This window comes from Ictidomys tridecemlineatus, chromosome 10 (genome assembly GCF_052094955.1).
Source record: "Ictidomys tridecemlineatus isolate mIctTri1 chromosome 10, mIctTri1.hap1, whole genome shotgun sequence".
Lineage (NCBI taxonomy): Eukaryota > Metazoa > Chordata > Mammalia > Rodentia > Sciuridae > Ictidomys > Ictidomys tridecemlineatus.
In genome coordinates, this window is record NC_135486.1 from 79,822,968 (window position 1) to 79,841,604 (window position 18,637).

The 18,637-nt window shown below is 38.8% G+C and overlaps 1 protein-coding gene across 1 annotated transcript in view; it reads right to left on the bottom strand.

The window, feature by feature from the left end:
* Positions 1-649: 649 nt before the first annotated feature.
* LOC144367356 (uncharacterized) overlaps positions 650-18,637 on the bottom strand; it is a 141,596-nt gene continuing 123,608 nt past the window's right edge. Inside the window, exons 4-5 of the mRNA XM_078023318.1 lie at positions 3,348-3,498; positions 650-980 (exon numbers count right to left, since the gene is read on the bottom strand). Coding sequence (XP_077879444.1) covers positions 3,348-3,498 — 151 coding nt within the window. The 3' untranslated portion in view covers positions 650-980. The remainder of the gene's footprint in view (positions 981-3,347; positions 3,499-18,637) is intronic.

Genomic DNA, 18,637 nt, shown 5'->3' on the forward strand with positions numbered 1-18,637 from the left:
ACAGGATTTCGGATGATGCTCTCAATTGCTATTAAATTCATACAAAAAGGAATTGATTTGTTCTTTGGTCCTATTTCTGACCTTTTTAACTTTTGTTTTTCAGCAACAGGAAGAGATGTGTTGAACAAAAGGTACCATTGCTAGGAAGTACAGAAAGAAGGTAACATTTACAGAGAGCTGTGGTTTTCCAATCACCTTAATCATCTGATCCTGTGGCATCCCTGTGATTCAGGTTTTATCTGTGACAAGGACAAAAGCTCTCAGGGATTACACAGCCATTGAGACTTTATTGACTCTAATCATGGAGTTCTTTGCACTGCACCATATGGTGTTTTTTTTAAAAAAAGGTTCAAACAGTTCAGCTTTTATTCAAATTAAAGTACCATACAGAATGGGAAACTATAACGTGATTCCCGTTAAAATAATACTTTCGAGGAAATCAGTCAAGCACATGACAGGTGCTCTTTTGCAAAATGTGGGTCTCTAACATAACGCAGAAAATGCTAGATCAAGGACTGCATGCAAGATGTTGTATGGGCTATCAGTAATTAAGTCTGACTGCCTGTGGACAACCACAGGGACAGGACACCCCACCACCCACACCCACCCACACACACACACACACACACACACACACACACACAGAGTCTTGAGGATTCTAAGCTTTTTATATGTTGCATATAAATGCAACAAGATGTCCAACAAGGGTCCTTTATTGCCCTTGAAAAGAGGTGACAAAGTACTTCCTTTGCCTGCCTTTTTCATCATGCATTCTGGGAAAGGTTTTGGTGGAGTACCTGCCTGGGGTCTGTAGTAGTTCCACACTCCCAAATGGGACTGTGTATGTGCCTACAGTGGGAAAGCAAGGAAGCTGAACTTACAGATGATCTAGTCTGACCTGAGTAAATGCAAACATGGATTGAGGTAGCTCTTTGAGAGGCAAATCTCCAGCACTCAGAAACGAAGAGAACTCCAGCAACCTGCACAATGGAGGCCAGAAAAAGGGGACAGGAGCCAGAGTTACTAACAACAGTGATTTCTGCTTCATTCTGAAGCTTGATTCAAATCATGCTCTTACTAATGGGTGTCTGAGTGACCTTGAACAAGCATTTGAATTCTGGATTCTCATCATCCAGTGTGTAAAATGGGAATAACACCACATGACCCTTGTATGTGGTCGTGGTCACTGGGAATAAAGGATAACACACAGCACAACATGTGGCACACAGCTGATGATGAATAAGTAATAGTTATTATTTCGTGGCTTTGTGATTATCTCCAATCTTGGAATTGTAACATCACCAATGCTATAATTTTAAATACATTTATTCTTTATACTCTAGCAAACTAGTTCAAAGCCTGTTCTTCAAATACATTATTTAATTTGGGCTAAAAAAAAATCCCTGTATATGTTCTGCTCTGCTTATCAAAGGCTCTCTATAATGCTTACCCAAGGATAAGTAAATTACACAGGATACTGTTCCACCTTCTATTCTTCTTCTTGAACCACATTCCATGTGGTAAGGGGTCAGTTTCTTTACCTCCACTTCCCCCCTACCACATTTCCTACCCTAAAAAGATGCCAGTTAAGTTTTAACTCTCCTCTGAAAGTGAATTTTCACCTTTATTTTAAGTAGTTACAAGTTCTTTTAGTACCCTCCAACCCCAATCCATGCAACAAAATAGTCACAGGAGAGAATTATTAGAGCCTTTGCCAGAGTCCTCCCACTGAGGGTGCTGACTTTGTAATGAACTACGCATCCATAAACAGGTGACTCTTTGATCTCTTGCTGCTTGTACAACTCTAAAGAGAAAGGCATTCGGTCCAACCACACAGAAAGAGGGACAAAGGTTATTTATGGTAGCCTCTGACTCTAACTTTAGCCTGGCTCTTTAAAGATTCAAATACACACATCATTTTGACTGCCAAATCTGTTCCCTCCTCTAATGGCTGTGTCTAATGGGACGGCAGAATAAGAATGTCTGATTTTTGCCTTCTCCCTGGGGTGAGAAAGGTAGCCGGTTTGGCAGAGACAGTCACAACAGTATTTATAGAGACAGTAGAAAATAGAATCCATATGCTTACAAAAGGAAACCCGAGTAAATCACCAGGAGCAAAGAGACATCCTGAACTCCTTTTCTGAGGCCTGCTGGCTTCTGGCAGAGAGTAAACAGGACCTACCACTCAGCTCTCTGGCTGCACAAAACCCAGCATCACCACGCCCTTTGTCTGATGATGTGCCACCAACACTGTCACTTTACAGAAGGAGGGAAAAGAGCTTCTTTTGTTCCTTGAGTTCCAAAGCTACTTTGCAAGCCTGGCTTTTGCATTATAAAGTGAAATGTCCTATGTCATAGCTGGTGTAAATATGGAAACCACGAACTCTGGGTTCCAGTGTTGCTGAAGCTCCATTTGGTGGCTTCCTGATGACGAGTGTCGGATCATGATGTCTAAAACCCTTCTACTCTTAATATGTTCTGATGTGTGCCTGAGTGTTGATCCTCATAGCTTACTAAACAAAAACCAAGTTGAATAAAGATACTGCCATGTCAGGATCTCTGTTCTCTTTGTTGTCTTCTTCTGGATCAAATATTAACATTTTACAACTTGGTATCAGAAGGATAAAGGCTATCTGAGGACCTCAGTGATAGGTGAAAAGTTCAAATGGACATGACTTTTATTAGTGTCACATTAAAGTGGCATAATCCACTGAGCAGGTGAATTTGTGATATCGAGTTTGGGCTGAATGAACATAGCTAAAGTTGGGGGTTAATTGGGTTCATTCACTGTTCCAGACAATCACAGCCATCTGCAGTAGTGTGATTTGGGCAAAGCAACAAGACTCAGTGAAACTAGTTTATATATTTTTTAATAAATTAATTTTAGCCTGGGTAGGCCTAAACAGGGATTTTATTTTTGATGCATCCTCTCCACTCCATAGACACAAAGTCATCAGATACGTACACAGGTCTCCATGTTGTCTGGCAGAACATCATGCTCTTTGAGCATTTTCTTATTCCTCAGTCATTGTGATGGCTTCAAGCCAGAGACTGAACACAAAGGCAGACTATAAATTAATAGGATACATGGCCTGAAAAGTAACACATATGTTGATGGCACTGCCTGCAAGACCAAAGAAAGAAGGGCTTAAAGAATAAAACAGCTGCGTCTCAGAAGGAATACATGTGGAAGACCGTACAGCTCAATGTAGACACTTTGTTCTACAGGGCTCAAGGCAGGAATTAAAGAAGTCAAGTTTCATAGATAGGCCTTCAGCTCATAATTCAGGTGCTGTCAAGATGATCAATGCTCATTTTTATGATTTAATAAAAAGAACAGAACTTACCTAAAAAGAAAATAAGGAGGAGGAGGAGGACTCCACAGATGAGTAGTACAGTCCTATGGGGAAGATATCCACGGGCTCGGGCCGGTGGCTCCACTTTTGTATCTGGGATGCTGTGTAATCAGCTACAGACTTAGGACCCCAGTATCTCCATCTGCAAAATACAAATAATAATGTAATTCTTTCTATAATGTAACTACTGGCTGAAAAATTAGAAACTCATGCTGATTAAAACACAGGAGGTAAGCAAAGAGTAAACAGCCCATGTGACTATGATATGTAAACCAGGATTGTGTTGTCATCTCACATGGCTGTTAGACAGTAACTCAAAGGCACCAGTTTTAACTTCCAGTCTTCCAGTATTTTCTCCAAAACATTTGTTGGACACCACCAAGAAAAGCAACCATAGTAAACTAGATCAACCATGAAAATAAGGGCAGGCTTCTGTAGTTGAATGCAGGAGGAAATCAGGAGAGGCCAATTGAGAATCAGAGAGGCCAAATGACTTGCTTTTCTGTTCCCTTTGTTAGGGTGTGAGGGGAGCTACCATGTGTCACTCAGAGAGCCAGCTGTACAGAGATGCCTGGATTCTATTAGCTGGCCAGACAGGAATGGCATAGGAATGTGAATAGGTCCAGAGGCTGGACCACTGGTGAACATGAGTTCCCCACTGCAAAACTTCCCAAGGCCTAAAGATATTGAAATCATGGTTGATCCTGACAAGCACCTCTTCTGTGGAGGGAAGTTCCAGGATCATTGAGGAACCCTGAAAAAATGGAACTTGACATTGCCATCTTTTCCTACAATCAATAGATTTATGGGCTACTAGAGCTAGGGTGAGTCAGTTGATGTCAGATAGCTAGATGCACATGAATAGCACAATAGTTTAGACCAATGGAAATGTGTTTTCCTCTTAGGATTCAGAGAAATACATTTATTTTTATTAATATTTATTTTTTAGTTATAGGTGGACATAATATTTTTATTTTATTTTCACGTGGTTCTGAGGATCGAACCCAGTGCTTCACATATGCTAGGTGAGTGCTCTACCTCTGAGCCACAACCCTAGCCCAGAGAAATACATTCCAAGTAGAAAAAAAAATGGTGAATGGAATTATGAAAAAATCCACTGAAAATAAAATAAATTGCAAAAACATTATTTTTTAATCCTAAAGTAGTTATGTTTTATAAAATATTGACTATGCCCTGTTATTTGTATTATTTCTTATGCTGAGTTTGATTAGTTATGAATGCTATACTATTTAAAGTTATTTTATAAAAATCTCCTTTGGACATTAAAGTGATCCAGTAGAAATTATATATAACCCAGGGGGAGATAAGTGGCTCAGATGTCAGAGAACTTGAAATCAATGTTACTGGGGAAGCCATTTATACTCTGGGCTCAGTTTCTGCACCAATAAAATGAAGTTATGAGGTCTTGGACAGTCAGGAATAGACCTCTCAACTATGTTTTAATCTATATTCAAGGACTTAATATTGATTCTACAACCACTTCATTATGAGACTTTATGCACATTCCTACATACTCTGAGTTCTTCCTTTATTTGAAACTGGTGACATCATTTTCTTTTCTCATAGACTCAGTTTCCCATGCCAAGGAATGACATCAAAATTGTGAAATACTAAAAATTGAAAGTCACTAACCAAGTAGCTGACTCTTTACTAAGCCCATTATTAACTTAAATACTTTCTAACTTAAATACTCTCTAGAAAAATAGATTTTTAAATTTTAATTTGTTCTAATTAGTTATATATGGCAGTAGAATGCATTTTGACACATCATACCTAAATGGAGTATAACTTTTCATTTGTCTGGTTGTACCTGATGTAGAATTACAGAGGTCATATAATCATATATGCACATAGGGTAATAATGTCCCATTTGGCCTTTGGTTCTTTGGGATGGGTTTATTTTGCTTAGCATTATATTTTTCAGTTCCATCCATTTACTGGCAAATGTCATAATTTCATTATTCTTTAAGGCTGAGTTATATATATATATATATATATATATATATATATCACAATTTCTTCTTTTTTATTGGTTGTTCAAAACATTACAAAGCTCTTGACATATTTCATACATTAGATTCAAGTGGGTTATGAACTCCCATTTTTACCCCGTATACAGATTGCAGAATCACATCGGTTACACATCCACATTTTTACATAATGCCATATTAGTAACTGTTGTATTCTGCTACCTTTCCTATCCTCTACTATCCCCCCTCCCATCCCCTCCCACCTTCTCTCTCTACCCCATCTACTGTAATTCATTTCTCTCCTTGTTTTTTTTTCCCATTCCCCTCAGAACCTCTTATATGTAATTCTCACAATTTATTTATCCATTCATCTGTTGAAGGGCACCTAGGTTGGTTCCATAGTTTAGCTATTGTGAATTGAACTTCAATAAACATTGATGTGGCTGCATCACTGTAGTATGCTGATTTTAAGTCCCTTGGGTAAAAACCTAGGAGTGGGATAGCTGGGTCAAATGAAGGTACCATTCCAAGTTTTCTTAGGAATCTCTATACTACTTAGAAAAGTAGATTTGATCCCACATTACTAACAAGAAAGTACAGCTTATAAAGAAGAAAAGTTTACTTTGACTCATGGTTTCAGATATTTTTGTCCATGATCACTTGGCTGTTACTTTGGGCTGGTGATAAAACAGTACAACATGGCAGAAGTACTTAGTGGAGGAGGCCTATTTACCTCATGGTGGTCAAGAAGAAAGAGGAGGAGATGGAAAAGGGTAGGGTCCTGATATCCCCTCCTAGGGCACACATCCAGTGATTAAACTTCTTCCCCTCAGGCCCCACATCTTACAGGTTTCTCCACCTACAATAGTACCATGAACTGGGAACCAAGCTCACATGGACCTTAGGGGACATTCCAGATCCAAAGGATAGCAAAAAGTCTCTAGGATGAAATAATGATGAGTTTCCTGGTGAGTAATAGACCCAGATTTGAACCCAGGTTGATCGGACTTCAAAGTTTGTGATCTTTCCACTTACATAAACCACTGAGCAGGTTGAGGAATGGTTATGTCACTTAATAAAATATTTTAAACATAGCTATTTGTTTCAAATAATTATTGGGATAATAATATATTGCTTGGATATCTTTATAAAGAAATTCTTGAGGGGTGAATCTGGAAAATTCTAAATAATTTGGGGGAGACAATTGAAAAAAAATATATATATATATAAGATGATGACCACATGGAGTGCCAAGTCTTGTGTCCTACACATTATCTCATTTAATTCTCTGAACAATCTTACCAGCTAGGCACTGTTATTGCCTTTTTGTAAATGAACACACTGAGGTTCACTGAGGTTAAATGAGAGGTCCAAAGTCACATCATAAGTGACAGAGCTTGATCTTAAACTCAGGTCTGTCTAGCTCTATAGCCCATTCTCTCAGTAGCTACTGTGCCAATAGTTTGCCAATAGTTTGCTATTCTGTGTGAATAAATTTACTGTTTGAGACAATTAGTCCTAAGCTGCTTCTACCACCCTTTCCTCTTCTTTGAGTGTTATCTTCTGTCTTCCCTACTCTCACATTCCATGATATCCCATGGGGCTCCTGGTTGCCCCTACTTCCACAGCTCACCCTTCTACTAAAATTTCCCAATTCTATCTTTGTTGTAAAGATATGGAAAGCAGGATGGAGATTCCAAGTTGGAATGGAACCCTCATTTGACTCAGTTATTCTACTCCTTGGTTTATACCCAAAGGACACATCAATGTGTACAGCAGCTCAATTAATAATAGCTAAATTATGGACCCAACCTAGGTGCCCTGTGGTATATACACACAATAGAATATTACTCAGTCTTAAAGAAGAATGAAATTATGGCATTTGCTAGTAAATGGATGGAGCTAGACAATATCATGCTAAGTGAAATAAGCGCATCCCAAAGAACCAAAGACCAAATGTTTTCTCTGCTATGTGGATGCTAATTCACAAAAAGGTGACACACTAGGGAAGAATAGAGGTATTTTGGACTAGAAAGAGGGAAGTGAAAGGAGGGGAGGAGGGGAGGTTGGGAAGGACAGTGGAATGAATCAGACATTATTACCCTATGTGCATACATGACCATATGACGGTGTAATTCTACATCATGTACAACCAGAAAAATGAGAAGCTACACTCTATTTACTTCTGGTATATCAAAATGCATTCTATAGTTATATATAACTAATTAGAACAAATAAAAAAATGAACCCCAGTTATAAATAACTATAATATGCTATTAAAGTAATTGAATAAAATGAGAAAAATATGTTTTTTTCTTCCTGTCCCTTCCCTTCCTGAATCTTTGTTCCAATGGCTATTATTATTATTATTATTATTATTAGTGCTGGAGCTTGAACCCAGGGCTTCAGGCATGCTAGGAAAGAGCTCTATCACTGAACTACACTCCAAGCCACAGGTTCTTGCTTTTCTTTCCTGCTCATACTACTGCATGTGAGAGAGAAGAAGAAAATAGCAGTTTGAGAAAGTTACATATGAGAAAGCAGATGAATTGTGTGCACACACCACAAATATTGTAACAGCAGAAAGGCAAATGTATTGTGAATTATTTGCTGGTCACTGGGTCTTGTTAGGATATAATTAATAATAATAATCCATTGCTTGATTATCTGTGTAGTAAGTAACATTCTCTAGGGGCAAGTCTGAAGAGAATTCAGACTAATTGGGGGAGATAATTGAAAAGTATATTATATTTCTCAATATAGTTTTATTTCTTTTACACAGAGTAACTTCAGTTACACTACTAAAATGGTCAACTGAAAGTCCTTAATAGATTTTATTATAATGAATGAAGAAGAACATTAACAATTTTAACAATCTGTGGTTGTTAAAAAAAAATAAATGAGTGCACTGAAAGTACTTGGATTAACCTGAACATCTTATCTCTGAGTAAAATAAAAAGGTCCCTAGGATAATTTGAATACTGTTACCCAGTTTGTAAGGTTTAAGAAGAATCTACTTGGTCAATATTAACTTCAAATCAGCTGAACTCCAAATTATTTAAAAACTCAAAGATTTTGAAAGAAAAGGATCATGAAAACCACTGAGTCTGAGTGCATGAAATTTTACTGTCAGACTATTGCAAGTCACTGTGGCAGCAGAATTACAGAGACATCCTGTGATTCTGAGTGACGCGTTAATCATCAAAGGGTTATCCCATGACAGCCCAATATTTATGAGAAACTTGCTCTTTTTTTTGTGACAGAATTTCTTCCTCTGGTCCACTGGCTGCCACTCAGATTTTGTTTGAGAAATCCAGTCTGGCTGAATAAACTGGCTGTTTAAATGCAAGAATGTAAGATGCGATTTCTCCCAAATGTGAAAGGGGGGATGATATTCAAGATGTACTATTTGAAGAGGATAAACATGAGGGTCTTTTATGTAGTTCCTATTAAATAAAGCATTTTAACCCTTTGCTAGTCATCATTGGTTTGATGACACAGTGGGGGTCCCCCCAGAGCATCCTGTGGGCTCACTATGGAGGGCTGGTAGACAGAGCGCCTCCTGAAAAGGAGGAGAGATTCAGCTCTCTCAATTGCTCTAATGGTGCCTCAGGGGTCAGAAGTGGGGCAATCTGAATAAAGCAGTGACTTCAGACCTGTCTCAAGCCCAGCCCTGGTGGAGCCGAACCTGAGCTCCAGGGAGAGAGGAGATTAAGAGTGAAATAAAATTTCTGTGAGCCAACGTGGGCTCTGGCTGGAAGTTAGCAGAAAGAAGGGATAGGAGGCTAAGCACTGAGGCCAAAGGAACAAATCTGCTCATCTCAGACTCCCTGTGTGGTTCCAATCATCCAGAGACTAATGTCCATGCCCCCAAGAGACGACCATGACATTGGCCACTGTCAAGTTCATGCCCCTCAGTGTCATTTTCCACCTCATCTCCTGCCACCTTCCTCATAAGGATTCAATGCCCAGGTTATGGCTGAACTACCTGCAGACACTTATCTGACCATGTCCTCTCAGGACTCCAGTATGTGACTTTGTCTGGAATGGTTCAGTATCTGCCTGAAAAAAATCCCCTTCCAGGAAACTGGAACAATAACTTTCTTTTTCTTTTTTTTGTCTGCAAAAGTCCATCACTAACTCCTCTTTGCTAAAAGCACAATAGAAAGTAGTGACCAATTGTGTGGTATGGAGGGACAGCAGTGGCTTGAACTTAGACATTATCCAGCTTAGGTCAACACCTGCTTTTGGCAATCAGGAACTTTTTCCAGGAGAAACCCAGCCTTCATCCTTTTCTTTTGAATCTTCCTATCCAAATCACTACTTTCTGCATCTAAAGCAGGCCTGTGTAAGTCAGTTAGCCTCTCAGTTTCCTCATCTGTAAAATGGAAAAATAATAATGATGGTAATAAAAAGACATGCATGTCATTTAGTTGTCTTGGTCATCAAACACATATTTGTGAACCATACACTGTCTGGCATATAGCAAGGAATCCGAAAACTACATCCTTTCCTGTGTCTGTACTAGCCATATCATAACTATTTGTTTACTTCCTATCTTCTTTAGGAAAATATGCAATCTTTGGGGGATGACCTGTGCCTCATTCACTTTGTGTTTCTCAGTAATATTTGCTACACAACTCCATCATTCCTTCAGTAAGTATTCACTGAATGGCTGCTCTCTGTGCCAGAACTATGAATGAATGGGCTTGTGAAAACAGTATATAAGTAACTCCACTTATTACATAAAGATAATGACTGTTACATAGTATGACTTATCTCAGATTATGAATAGGACTATGTTTCAATTAAAATATTCTCACTTGGACAGTAAGAGCAGCAATATACTATATACTTCCTGCTGCCTGAGGACTAAGCCACCAGGTACCACAGGGCACAGAAAGGACACTACACCTACAGCACCACATTGGATTCCTATGTGTCTGATGCTAACTGTATAAAGGTATGCTGCTGAGGAGTTGGATTTTAAAAGGACACAATGTGAGAGATTCTACAATATCAATCACCCTTGCAACTGTGCTGTGACTTCTAGAGCCATCTTGGTAAATCAGCAGTGGGCACATGGAATTTTCATTAGCCAGAGTATTTGAATACATTTTCTTGTCTTTAATGGATATTAGGGATGTATCCACTCTTCAAAATTTCTTTCCTTTGGAAAATTCTCTCTGATGTCAGACAGAGAACCTGTCCTCCCATCCTCCAACTTAAGGAATCTGAAAGAGTAAGATCCTTCTCAGGTCTTCCCCTCCCCATTCCTCATCACTTTTCAGCATCCCTGGCAGGAGTGTCCAGGAAGGTGACACGGTCCACTTTAAATCCCAGGGGAATGACTCAGAGACAACGAGAAGGATGAAACCAGAGAGGACAGTAGCGTGGGAGTTCAGGGTAGCCAGGAATAGCTGAGGCAGGAGGCTGGCCACATTGCTCCTGCCCCTTAACTCTCAGATCCCACCCAGCTCTCTTGGTGGTCTGAGACTGGCTACTTTGCTCCCAGAGTTGGTGAGGCCCCATTCTCTAGCCCAGGTCGGCTTGTTTCTTGCAGTTGGGAATTCTCCTTGGGCAAATGCACAGCCTTCGCCTGCTGTTTGAATCTTCCTCTTCAAATCAACTAACAGACCACACAAAGCAACTACTATCAAATACACAAACAACAGCGCAATCCACTTTTTCTGTAATCTCATTTTTAGATGCAATGCAGTATTTTGTTTTAAACCAGTTGTTTAATATTAATAAGAAGAAGCAAAGTAGAAAACTAGGAAATATTACGTATGGCCATTTTAGTGGTAAAGCTATTCTCAGAAGCATGAATATAAAACTATCTCAATGAGAGACTTGGTTTTGAATATTTAAATACTTGTTTAAATATACTATCTATTATGCTGTAACTTCATCAATGCCTCCTTTTTCTCTTGGAAATATTTCCAGAGCCTAAATAAAGAACCACAGTCAAACATTAAATCTGGAACTTAGTTTCCAATTGTTTTTTAAATTAATAATCTTTCCTCATTACAAACATGCTTGTGTTTTCTTCTTTTCACAGAATAAAAGTATTTTCCATGATAATGTGAAGGCCCTCAGAAGTCTTTCTTGATCCATTAAGATCACTGAGACCTTTTATATGTATCCCATTCCCCCAACTAATTCTTCCCTGTTGTTTGGAATTAAATTCAGAACACAGCATCAAGGAAAGTCACTGGCTTTTCAACTGTATCAACCATGGATGAAAGATTAAGAAATATGAGAAAGCAATGTAAGATTTATCAAAGACACAGCTTCCTCTGGCCGTTGGTCCCAAACCTGGTCTCCATGGTAGGGCCTCATTCCAGGTACTACATTGCTGACCCTCCATCAGCATTCCATGTATTCACATTGACACTGCAGCAAGAGAGAAGCAGGAGAGAAACACAGTCCTGGAAATAAGAGCCTCTGGGTAAGAAACACGTGGCCTCTGAGACCTGAAGTTTTGGAGACCAAGGAATCTCTCGGGGATCCTTTTCTGCATTGAGGTTTGATTTTATTGAATTGAAATTTTAGAAAAAGGCCAGACTGCAAAGGACATGAAAGTAAGTGGGCCACAAAGAAAGAAAGAAAGGCACCAGGGAAAGAACATTTGTTTGAAGACTTTGCTAAGGGGGAGTCCTATTTCTTTTCTTTTTTTCTTCTTCGTTTTTAATGTAAATGAATTTGCTCACGTTTGAAAGCGAAAGAGAAAGACTGAGACGGAGGGTAAAACTGAAAAGAGTGGAGAGGAAGTTCCAGAGGATGGATGGGATCCAGAGGCCCAGGCAGAGAGATTGGTCTTGGAGAAGAAAATGACCCCTTTTCCTTTCCTTCCAGGGTCAGGGAACGATGAGCAAAACCAGCCCATGTCTGGAGAGAAACCACTCCAACTATGGACATAGCTTTGTCCTTGGTTCATTCTCTAGACTTCCCATACAGTCCAACTGGCACTGGGAGGAAGAGGAAAGGAGAGAAGGGAAACATGGCCCCAGAAGTAGGGTCCTTGGAAGAAAATACAAGGTCACTGGTACCCAGAGCCTTTAATTCCTTCCATGGACACAATACCACCACAAATGCTATCACACAGTTCAGGTCTGGCCTGTTAACTCTGTATATCTGGAATGAGATGTAAAGTAGATGTTTGAATTCCAAGGAGTTAAATGAGTTGTCAGGGCAGGGAAGTTTTCAGATAGGAAATATTATTCTGAGGCTTTCCAGCTTGAGCCTTTCCCCTATAACTACCCACCACAAATTATTTTTGTAATAAAAACGAGCTCCTAGAACAAATTAATTACATGGGAGAGCAACTTACATTTCACTGCCGTTTTTACAATATAGTTTTTTCATCAAATATGAGTTAGCCAAAGTAATTAGGAAAGATGATTAGCAAAGCTCTTTATTGAATATGGAACCAAGTAATTTAAAAAAAAGTAAAGCATTTCTTTTTCAAAATCACTTTAAGCCTATATTTTTCTTTGAGCAGTAATTGGTTTTCCTTTCAACAATGAGTTTTGGGGGGATGTGGGGTAATCTGGGAGAATGTAACTCTTCTCATGAAAATAATACCCAGTTTTTTTTTTTTTTTTTGTATGTGTGTGTGTGTGCGCGCTTTCACTGTAGAACTTCCTACAAGTTGGGTAGGATCTTAGGATCTTGAAATGCAACTGCTTCTTTCTTAAAAGCTTTGAAAGAACAAACTACTGAAATCCCAGTCCAGATCATTTGTAGGAGAGACTTGGGAGTTAGCTCTATAAAAGGTTAGACCACTAAGCCCTTCTAGTTTTTAGGTAACACTAGGCTTCTAAGAAATAATAGTGGGTTTTGAAGGCTTCTGCATCTGTCCTTTCTATCTTCACAGTTTAAAATATCTTGGATGCTTCAGAGTAAACAAGAATAAAATTCATCTGACTGAAACACACTTTTTCCCATGTGAGCTGGTTAGATTTAGCTGGAAATTCTCTGCATAAGTTTGAAGCTGCATCTTTCTTCATTCTTTTGCATTCTGGGCACTCAGGCTTAGAGAAAAAACCCCCAACTGCTAACAAACAACCAAGTTCGAAATTAAAATTTGCTTTTTCAAAAGCACACTCTTTTGAATGTATTGAAAATGTATGTGTAAATTGAGGTAAAATTTTTATTAGTTTTAGTGACTTTGGTTTTTGTAGTTATTTTTATGACTTTGATGGAATTTGCAGTTTTTAAAGTACTTTGGTTTGGTAATTAGTGATTTCGGGTTGGACCAGCTGAATCTCTCCCCACCATTCTTTCAACAAATATTTACTGTAGGACTCTGCTGCGCCAGACACTGTGACAGTTGTTGGGTACACAGTAAAAAGGAAATTAGCAGCCTTGTTTCTGTTTTATGGTTGCTGTCTAGTGAAGAGAAACCCACCAGAAAAAAATACTGGTCTGGTGTTCTCCTCCCCACATGAAGACACTGTCTCCTTGTATTAATCAATCCATCTTGCCCCACACTTTCCCCACCCATCAGAAAACAAGAAGTGATGTAAACATGACTGCAATAACTTGAATAGCTGTCCATGATTCTTGAAGAACATAAAGACAAGATGCTTGCTCAATGTCTTTGAAATGACTGTGCATCTGCTTTTCTTAAACGCAAGAAGGGATAAATGATGGCCTTGGAGTCTGGATGTGTTCAGCTGATGGGGAAGGGCAAAAGAGGGAGGCAGAGTGTCCCTTCTCTATGAAATAGCACACACGCCCCTTTGCCAGAGATTAGTATCCGTGTTTTAATGTCGATTTGTGTTTGCAAAGTGTATTTCCATCATTTGTGACACTAATCACAATATCCCATTGGGGTGGATCATTCTGTGACTTCCATTTTACTCAAGGGAAATAAGAAAAAAAGAGGTTAAATGATTTTCCCAAAGTCAATCATAGGGAGGAGGATTCAGACTTTGAAAATCCCTCCCCTGTGCCGAGTGCACTTGACCATACACTTAACCTTGCCCCCAAATAAAGGCTCCATTCTGTCTCTTAACTAATTAGAATCAAGATACATTAGATAAGAAGGCGGCACCTGGTTCATAAAATCGTGGTATTATTTTACTGCTGTTTCAATCTAAAAACTCAATATTCTTCCAAACTTCTCAACATTTTTATGAGACGGTCCCTGGATTACTATTTCAACCTGTATCTATTCCCATGTATCATATATTTGCAAAATTGCCCTGAGAAAACATTACTTAGGAAATTATGAAAACACCCATAAAGGGAAAAGTGCTCTCTTAATAATGAGGAAGCCATTTACCCTAATTGTGTTATATATAGACACATATACACAGCATGCCATAATGCGCTGTAATGGAATTGATTAAAGAGAAGGTTCACTTCAAGGGTTTTATCCAAAATCCTGAGATTATGAACAGGTCAGGTTTCCTGAGCTATGGTTGTTCCCAAAATGATCCTGTTGTGCCACTCTCTTTTTTCCATTTCTCAGTTGGAAGCTTCCTCAGCTTCCTCAGCACTTTCAGTATACCAGAATGCCCGGAACCACCTCTTCTGTTATTTTATGTGATGCCCAGGAGATTGGTGACTCCCTGAGGGCAGGAGCCATTGCTGCACCCCTGATTTTTAGCGAAATGCTTGCTACATGGAAAGAGCTGAACAAAGATTAATTTGATTGCGAATCTGTCTCTGTTACACCATGCTGCTCGTGGGCTTTTTAAAATTTTAATAACATGGATTAGAGGCCAAGCTTTCAAAGACACAGGAAAGCGAAAGTTTTCTGTTTTACAGCTTAGGACAAGGATATTATGTAATTGTAAATAATGCATTCTTATTTCAGATCTTGAGGCCAGTAGGAAATAGCTACTTCGTACAAGAGAATAAATGACAGGCTCCCAGTAAAATTTAATTCGGTATTGCTTGTGAGAAGAAAATCCAACCTACACTTAAAGATGCTTCTGTATTTACTAAATGTTTCTACAGCGTTAAAGTTTAAATGCTGCCTAAGGGCTTTAATGAAGCTCTTGTACAAAGACAGAAAACGTGGTGTGGTTTGAATTTGACTTTGGTCAAGACTGAAATGATGAATAGTGGACACAGATTCATACTGCCCCCTGGTGGTGTCATGTTCTCCTCTGCTCAAGAACCTTCATCAATGTGAGAGTCAAACCCAGCCACCATCTAGGCTTCCCCAGCAACCCTTCAAGAAAGGCTTCTGAGTTGAGAGTTACAAAAATTTATCCTCTTCAATTTTTAAATACTATATTTGTCCCATTTCTCTAAAACTTGACCTTGGTACCATAGAAGTAGGCAAAACTGCATATGAGGTGGATGTTAAGGTTCCAACTTAGCAAACTTGACAGGCCATGTGTGAGATGGTGTTGGTCACTGGGCTGCCCTGCTCCCAAACCTCAGCCCCAAAGAAGTTTCCTATCATCAGACCCTCGGCTACCCAACCTTCATCTCCCAAATTCTTGCATAACCACATACCCCAACCCCAACCCTGTATTCTGAATGACTAAAAGAACGTTGAGGTCATGCTTAGCTTCAGTAAGTTGTGGCTTAGAAACCAAGAAAGGCTTTGTAATGTGAGGGTCTTCCTAGCCCAGGCCATTTACATTCTTCCTTTTCTCTCTGTTCCTGAGCTGGACCAGTTGGAAGACTTGGTCTTGGCCCCTGCCCCCAGGAAGGGGAGAAGCAGAGGAATTTGAACCTCAGGACTATTTCCTTGTTCTCCTGACTGCTTCGAAGTCCAATCTGAGATGTAGGTAGACTGAGAAGATCCACTCCCATCCAGCATCTCTTTGGAAGAGGCTGGTTACAAACAGCTGAGTTCTTGAACTCTGGGAAATCTGAAATGGCTGCACCCAGAGCTTCCTGTGATATCTCCAAAGGTATTAGCTATTTTTAATCAGAAGGAAAAGCAAATATAGATAACTATAAAGTCTTCAGCCTGGTATTAAAATTTTCCTAAAACATACTTGACCAACCAATCCCTACCATATTACCCCACCTCCAACAATTTATTTTTCTGTCTGATTCTGGTGTTTATAACCAACTTAAAATGTGTATGCATGATATTCTGTTCCCTAGAATGAAGTCCTGTCTCCTTCAATATATCATATATAAATGACACATCCGTACGTCATCTACATGAAATATGGATATGTTCTAGATACATAGAATATATAAACATATACATGTATATATAATGGCCTAAGTATATTTATTCATATAGAACCTAGATATGATATAATATGTGCATATATATCATCTGTATATTCATATAAAACCTATCCATATTTCATGGTCCAGTTGAAATTCAGGGCAGTGTCACCCCCTTTACCAACCATAGAATTAGTATCATACTTGCAGGTATATGGCCTGTGAGCCATAGGTACATAATCTTCTTCATCTGTACTTAGGTCCTAATTAGATAAGTTCCTTAAGGAATATATCTTGTACCTTTATATTCCCACTTAGCCCTTCATCTGGAGCTATACAAATCTTAGGTGCTTAGCTGATAATGAACTCCATGAAAAAAATAACAGAAACCAGTCTGATCCTGCAATAAACAATATTGCAGGAAGTCAGTTTATCAGCAAAAACTAAGCATCATTTGTATGGTGCTAAAAGTTGACCAGATAGCCCCTGGGGAACTGGGTCCCACCTCTACTTTCTTTTAGACAACCAGTTGGGTTTGCAAAGCACAGCTTTTAGGAGACATCAGAAAAATACCCAATTAATTTGATGACTGGATCAACATAGACTATAAAGGTTGTTGATTTTGGTTCTAAACCTAATTCCAACAAAGAGAAAGATCTTCATCTCACATTTGGCTTGTTTTTATGCAAAGTCTCCAGAGACTTGATTTTCCAGTGACAGTTTATCAGTATTACTGTCACTTTCTCTCCCTTGCCCACAATTCCTGCACGTACGCAACAAGGGATTTGCAATGTTACTGGTATAATTTGAATCTCGCATGTTCCTCAAAGGCTTTTTATTGAAAGCTTGGTTACCAGCCTGTGGTGCTCTTAGGAGCTGATAGAATGTTTTGAAGATTGTGCCTAGGGGAAGGAAGTTGGGTCACTGGAAGCATGTCCTTAAAGGGTTTTGCACCCAAGTCCCTTCCTGTCTCCCTGCTTTTCAGCCATGATGTGAGGTTTCCTCTGTCATATGCCCCACAATGATGTACTGCCTCGTCATAGGTCAAACCAACAGAGCCACTGGACCAAGGACTGAAACCTCTGGAAATGTGAGCCAGAACAAATCTTTTCTCTCACTAAGTTGATGACCTCGGGTATTTTGTTAGAGTAACAGAAAGCAAATTAACACAATTAAATTATTCTCCAAGATCCTTATCATCTTATGCCCTTACAAACCACTTCTTTCCTCTATAGCCATTGTCTCACTTTCTGGCTAACACACCAATCATCAATTTATTGCCCATCAAACCCCAATGCTACCAGGTAGAAAAGGCAGTAAGCTTATGTGTTAAATAGAATCACTTGGAAAAATATTTATAGAGCAGCAATTTAAAAATAATTAAAGCACAATTTCTTAAGTTTTCATTTGAACATGGTTCTGTCATTCTTCCTATAGTGATTTGGTTCCTACGAAGCCAGTGGTACTTTAAAAAGATATGCCTCCTTTGAAGAAAATTTCAGAAAAAAATAAAGCGCATGCTTTCCTAAAAAAAAAAAAAACCACAAACCATTTTAGATAATTTCTCTTTTCAACATTAGATATAATTAATCATTAGAAGAGGGGAGAGGCACTCATAAAAACTGAATCAGGAGAAGAAAGTTGATTTTTTTGGATTGGATATGAATAAAAAGTCTACCTCATTTTAAAAAGATTGTTAATAACTTAATGGTGAAGGATGTAATTCACTGAAGAGAGATTAAAGTGATTTTTAAGTCTTTAATAAAAAGAAGTAGAAAAGGGGAATATTTAAGTAGAATCGACAAATAAAAAGATGGAAATCTAATCCTATAAATGTATAAATGTGTAGCCCTTTTTATAGCATGTGCTTAGTTGGAAAATACATATCTATAATTCAACCCTGGAAGTTAGGAGACAATACATTGAGCCAATAGTTCTCTTTCCCTCTCTCTGTTGCTAGTAACCAATGAATTAATCCCAATGAAGATATTTTTGCAACCTGCCCTATTCCTTAGCATTTGCAAACTTCATCATACATGATACAATGAAAAGGGTGACATAGGATCAACCTACTCTCACAGCTTTGACCACTCTCACCCTGGGTAGATGTGTGAGAAAATTACTGTATTTAGGTCC